General features: G+C 39.1%; 1 protein-coding gene across 2 annotated transcripts in view; it reads right to left on the bottom strand.

The window, feature by feature from the left end:
- Positions 1–4,988: 4,988 nt before the first annotated feature.
- Positions 4,989–6,760, bottom strand: part of TRIM69 (tripartite motif containing 69) — a 35,142-nt gene continuing 33,370 nt past the window's right edge. For both annotated transcript variants that reach the window (XM_045286550.1, XM_013006370.3), the window contains exon 7: positions 4,989–5,534. In XM_045286550.1, coding sequence (XP_045142485.1) covers positions 4,993–5,534 — 542 coding nt within the window. In that variant the 3' untranslated portion in view covers positions 4,989–4,992. The remainder of the gene's footprint in view (positions 5,535–6,760) is intronic.

Raw genomic sequence — 6,760 nt, 5'->3', positions numbered from 1 at the left:
CCCTCCTCTGCACACCTTATCCCTACCCTCTGGTATCGCTATTCCCACTCCTGTTCCTGGATTCCATGTGTCGTGAGTCCCCATCTCTTGTCTATGCTTGTGTACATGTTCCGGTCTAGTCTGAATTGAAAAGTAGTACTGGGGTCATGATAGTGGAGGGTGAGGAAGCCTCAAGGTACCAGAGGAATATTGTTTCATTGATGCTTTACCTGCGCTCTGGTTGACTCATCCCTTCCCTGTGGACCCTCTGTCGGGGGATTGTTCCATTGTCTACAGATCAGCTTTGGATTTCTGCTCCACACCACCTTGTTCTCAACCGTATTAATTTGTTTGTTTGTTTGTTTGTTTGTTATGTGTCTTCTGATGCCTATTACCTGGTCCCAATGACTCCTCCTGAATGTACCAATGGAGTGCTTCTTCCATGTAGGGTTGTTGCTTCTCTGCTGAATGGCTGAGAAGCTTTTAAAACTCCAAGCTTTTAAGACTCCAGACACTATATCTCTTAATAGCCAAGCCCCATCTGCATTCTTCACAACATTTGCTTATGCACCGCTTTATGAATATTTTATCTACATTAGTCCTTTAAATATATGACCTTGACTAGGTTATGTCCTCATCCGGTAAGCCAAGGTTGTGGTCTTCTTCTCCTGTAGCCCAGCTACATCATATAATGTATACTATGTAATCACCTGACAACTGCTCTTCTGAAATCTTAGTTAGTTCAAAGAAAGTGCAAGATTTTTTGGGTTCTCACCTCAGTGAATCTTCACACATTGACTAGGGCCTCTTTACCCTTTCCTTCATGTAAGGATGTTTTTGTTGCTGTGAACCTCAGTTCCTGTAGCTTAAGGTCTTCCAGGCATTTTATAAAACCAAACAAGAGTTTCAATTAACTAAGGAAAAATCTCTGCTTTGAGCAGTCTTCAAGAATAATCTACATGGGATCAAAATGACAGGAGCAGCTGGAAAGATTACAAATGAGCCTTAGAGGGCAATGGGTTAATGAGGGAAGACCAACTGGGCAAATGAGGGTGAACATGGTTACAAAACTCAAAGAGTGTGATCAATGTCATTGATTGTACACGTAGGAGCCGTTGGATTAGTTGTGTGTATGCTCAACAACAACACAATTAATTCAATTGTTTTTTAAAACAAATAGGCTCAGTGATGCTTCTCAGTGAATGCCATTCAGGACCTGCATCTGGCCAAGCCATCTCATACTGGTGCGTTAGAAATAGTAAGATTTCTTCCTTCACTTATGATCTGAGTTCTAAGTAGAGGGATAGTTGTAACTCTTCAGGATAGAATAACCAATTACCTGGGGGAAAATAAATTTGTGTCATCTACGTTAAGAAAAATGGAGCCCATGGACAATGGGAAATTTGAGTACATGTGTATTACTGTGGCCTATCCTTGTTCTCCAAAGTGATCTGAGAAAAATATTCTTTATTTTAGTAGCATTACTGAGGTCTAATGTACTTTTTCCTCAAATTCACTCACTAAAAGTAAATATATAGTCATACAACCATCATCACAAAACATTTTTTTAAATGTGTTATTTTCCAATTTTGATTAGAATTCATATTCATTCTTATTCATCTTCACGCTCTCCAACTTTATCACAACTTTTCTTTAGAATTGTCTCTTCCTATTCTGGTGAATATCGATCTCCCTTTCTGTGAACTCTATAGTGCTTGTCTACCTCTGACCCAGACTTTGGATATCAACTTAAGAAAGCCCCAACTTTCTCCCACGGAGTGGCTGATGGTTTCCAATTGCTGACCATCCGGTTGGGCAGCCCAACTCCTATCCTTTGCCCCCAAGGCTCCGTAGAAGTATCATTTGTACTCTTATATCTCCCATACTCTTGACCATACTACTTGAAATTCTATACCAGTGTGGAAAGTGCCATTAGATGAAATATTTCCTTATTGATTATTGAATGTATATTAGCTAATAGTACTGTATTTGTGTTAAGAGAAGATCCTTGCTTATATTGATCTATAAGGGTAAAGGTTTATGACACGTACAAAGTTGTTCAGCATAAATTATAATAATAACAATTATATACACATACTTAAATAGGATGGAATTAGAGGAGAGAAACCAAGCAAAAATGTTAAAATGTTAACACTTGGTGAATCTATGGAAAGTGTATGGGAGTTTATTGTGCAAATATACAACTTCACTGTAAATCTGGAATTTACAGGTGATTCCAATTCTAATTACGGCTAAGGCAGAGAACCACTGAACTTTTTAATTATTTTATTTGGAAAACATTTCAGTCACCTGAATGCTTTTAGAAACTCCAAATAGGTGGGCCCCACAAGCTAGATATTCTGCTAATTGGTCCAGGAATCTGAATTTTTAAATAGCCCCATAGATGAATTTAATATGCAGCCACTGCATCATAAGAATAATAACATTCAGCAATTACTTACCTTAACTTAGAGTGGATTTTTAGTCAGACTACGTTCCTCCCCTATTTGCATGTTTTTCTTTATTTCTCCTGTCACCTTTTTATACTTTTAAAATTTCCTTCAAAAGTACAGCAAGCTTCCAGAAACAACACAGGTCCCAATTAAATTTTAACTGTAATGAATTAATTAAGATGGAAGTAATTTCTTAAATGTAGCCATAATCATGCCACCTAGCTATATATACATATTGTCTCTACATGCACATAAACGATATGCATATTGTTTATAGTAAATGCACTAGTTTTTCCAATTATAATAGATGGAATGGGGAGTACATGTTCTGTCAAAGAGCCTTGCTAATTGCAATTTTTGACACATCCTTTAAGAAGAAAAATAAAAGCTGTCAGATACAGAGACAGTCATAAAGACTTCTAAGAAAAAGAAATATGGATAATTCTAAAATAGCATTTGAGATAAAAGATGCTAAGAACTTAGGGGGAAGGCACACATTACAGAGGACAAGATGTCAAATACTAATATTTAAATTATAAGCAGAGAACCTGACAAGGGGTATAGTTAAAGGTTAATATCAAGAGAAGGGGGAAAACTAACCTACCAAATGAGAGGAATGCTTATAAATCACATATCAAGGAAGGGCTTAATATAGAAAGATGATTAAAATTCCCCAATAAAACAAAACCCAATTTTTAAAAGGCAAAGGACTTGAATAGTTATTTCTCCAAAGAAGGTATACAAATGGAAAAATAAAATGTCTTAAACTTGATTGTGGTAAAGATTGTACAACTCCAGAGAACTCCTCCAGAAGAAGGATACAGTGGGAGGGCTTGCATTATTTGACTTCAGCACATACTATACAGCCACAGTTGTCAAACCCCATGGTATTGGTACAATGACAGATACTCAGTCCAATGGAAAAGAACTGAAAATCCATAAATGAAATCATCAGCATACAGAAACTGCTCTTTGCTAAGGGCCCAAAAAATTTCAAATGGGAAGCAGATGCCCTCTTCAACAAGTGTGCTGGAAAAAATGGATATCTACCTGCAGAAAAATGAAACAAGACCCTTATCTCACTCCATGCACAAGAATAAACTCAAGGTGGATCACAGACCTCCAGGTAAAACCCCAAACTACTAGGGCCATCAATGAGGGAATTGGGACAAACCTGAGAACTTTGGTGCAGGGAACACATAGGCTATCAGAATTAGGAAACAACACAAATACAGATGAGTCACAAATTGACAAGTGGGATATACTGAAGATAAAACACCTATGTACATCGAAATAATTCACCAAGAGAATAATAAGAGAGCCACCGACTGGGAAAACATCTTTAGCAATGACACATCAGACAAAGGCCTTATTACTAAAATCTACAAAATACTCTGCCAGCTTCCAAAAAGAAAAAACTAAAGTTTTTTAGTTAAAGCCACTGAATTGTACACTTAAAAATAGCTAACGTGACAAATTTTTATATTATTTCTCTTCTAGATAGGGGGTACGTGTCCTGTCAAAGAGCTCTGCTAATTGTAATTTTTGAGGACCAGCATTTCACAGCCTTGAGAGAGAGAGGCTGTCAGACAGTTATAAAGGACTCCCAAGAAAAGGAAATAGGGATATTCTAAGATAGCATTTGAGATCAAAGATACTAAGAACTTAGGGAGAAGGCACGTTACAGAGGACAAGATGTCAAATACTAATATTTAAATTATAGGCAGAGTAAATGAAAATCTTCAACCACAAAACAAGTCAACGGAGATACTTAAACATGTTTGAATACAGAGGGACAGATGACCCTGTAGAAGGATTCAACAGGAGGAAAACACCAAAGACAGAAAAGAGAGAGTCAGGGACTCACCGAGTCTTGGTCAAGACAAGATTCTAAATGGAACCAGACCATTTCCTCTTTTTATTTTTGTATAAAGCCCTTCAGCAGTTCTTTAAAACTACAGCATGAGTTCTTGAAAAGCAATGAGATGCAAAACTTGTATAAAGAACAAAAAGAGAGTCTACATGGGGCAAATCGTCTACTTTGAATCGTTATTCTGGAAACTAATGACAACTACAGGAGAAAGCCCAGGCTTTCCACACTCACAAAGAGTTAGTGTCTCAGAAGCCCACAGGGGCAGCTCTAACCCTGTCCTTGAGGGCCACTTTGGCTCAGACTTGACTCGATGGCAGTGAGTTAGTTGTTTGTGGTTTTATAGGGTTGCTGGAAGTGGGAATTGACTTGGTGGCAGTGCGTTTGGGAGTGACAGCTAGAATTTCACATTTGTGAAGGATTCCTGAGCATCACAGACTCAAGTTGAAGTTTGCTCCAGTATGATCACTCTCGTGGGTGTTATTCCTGTGTTATAAAAGACCCCCGTGAATTAGGATGACATTTACAAGACCCCGGTGAAATCTGTTGAGGACCCTGAGATTAGCAATCGATTCTCTCTTTTCCTGAGTCGTCACCCGCCATAAATTGAGAAGAGAAACTAGTGAGACTGGTAAACTATTTTGATACCTTCTTTAATAACACTCTGAATTCATATACTAGTGTGATTAATTACTGTGGGTGTACGATCTTCAATGGTTCTTTATTCTCTCCACCGTCATTCAGGCAGGGGCAAAAGTAAGGATAAAGTTTCTCAGTGAAAGTGCTATCGAAGGTATAAATGTGGGTCATGGTTGTACTATTGTAGAAGGACAACTGGCCCCCTTCATAGTCCAGGTAAATCCCCACCTTTTCGATGCTCTTGGTCAGTTTCAGACTACAGGAAGGCAAATCCAGCGCCTTTAGATCAGTTTGGTTCCTTAGCCTTAAAAGCCAGAATCCTTGTTCAGGAGTCAGGGGACAACTGCCCTTCCGAATAATGGATTCTTTGACAACGCCAACTGTCCATTTTGTCTTCTTTGCCACTTCTACTTCCCAGTACCACCTTCCAGATGTGAAGCCTTTGGAGCCCAGCACAGCTACGCTTGAGTCAAACCTCTCTGGATCATCAGGCAGTGTCTGCTTAAGGTCGCCATGCCACACACTGGTTCCGTTTTTGGAGATCACTAGATTTGGGTGGGAAGTTTTAGGGTCCAAAGTTAGTGGAGATAAGCCTAGTTTCAAAAAAGAGAAAGTAGGGTATGGGAGAAAAGAGTTGAATGTAAATTCTCATAATAAAAAACTATTTCTATAGACAACAACTTCTATAGACACCCGTCCCTCAATACTCATATGCTCTTAGGCTGTCAGTGGATAAATTACTTATATACGTATATTGTTTTGGGAATCCATATTGTTGACTTTCAGACTTTTTTATATTTGTGGTAAAAACCAAACTTTTCTGGTATGCAAAGTGTGTTGTAGTAAATAAAATAATACAAATCTTTTCAATACGTACTAGTAAGTATAAGAACATAGAAATGGTAAAAGGGTAAAAGATTATCCCAGAAAAACATTCCATGGAAAATAAGGGCATTTTAATACACATGAGATATATTGGGGTCACTTTGGGCAAACAAAAGGGGGACATAAGTTAAAAATAGCAAATCATGAGAAATGGAATAAGGCCTTCCTGGTTATTAGAGGCACGTCAGACTGAACTAACTCGGAAAGCGTTTAGAGAACAACGGTCAAGTGTTTATAAATGGTTCAAAAGATAATGGGAGTTGTAGAAACTGTTAACTTGGCAAATAGTTTACTAGTGTCTGGATGAGAGAGGGAAAATCGTGATGTTGTTAGTTGCCATAGAGTCTGTTTGCACCCATAGCGACCCTATGCACCACAGAACAAGCAACCCCGGTACCGCACCATCCTCACAGTTGTTCCTATGTTGGAGCCCATTGTTGCAGCCACTGTGTACATCCATCTTGTCCAGAGCCTTCCTCTTTTTCGCAGCCCCACTACTTTACCAAATGTGATGTCCTTCTCGAGGGACTGGAGAAAGACAACCTGTCCTTCCTGACAACATGTTCAAAGCACATGAGACGAAGTCTCGACGTCCTTGCCACTAAGGAGCTCTGGTTCGTCCAAGACAGATGTGTTGGCTCTTTGGGCAGTGTGTGGTACTTTCAGTGTTCTTCCCCAGCACCACAATGCAAACATGTTGTTTATTCTTTGGTCTTCTTTATTCAATGTCTAACTTTTACATGCATACGAGGCCATTGAAAATACAATGGGCTCCCATCTAAGTACTAACCAGGCCCAACCCTGCTTAACTTCCGAGATCAGACGAGATCGGGTGCGTTCAGGGTGGTGTGGGAGGCCTGGTAGGGCATGATCAAGGGTAATGTAACAAAGAGGAAGTGCTGAAACCCTGGTGGGGACTGAGCATGATAGTGGG

This window comes from Echinops telfairi, unplaced genomic scaffold (assembly GCF_000313985.2).
Source record: "Echinops telfairi isolate 266 unplaced genomic scaffold, ASM31398v2 ScPeMD7_8;HRSCAF=38, whole genome shotgun sequence".
In the NCBI taxonomy this organism is placed as follows: Eukaryota; Metazoa; Chordata; class Mammalia; order Afrosoricida; family Tenrecidae; genus Echinops; species Echinops telfairi.
This window is presented reverse-complemented; position numbering and strand designations above follow the sequence as displayed.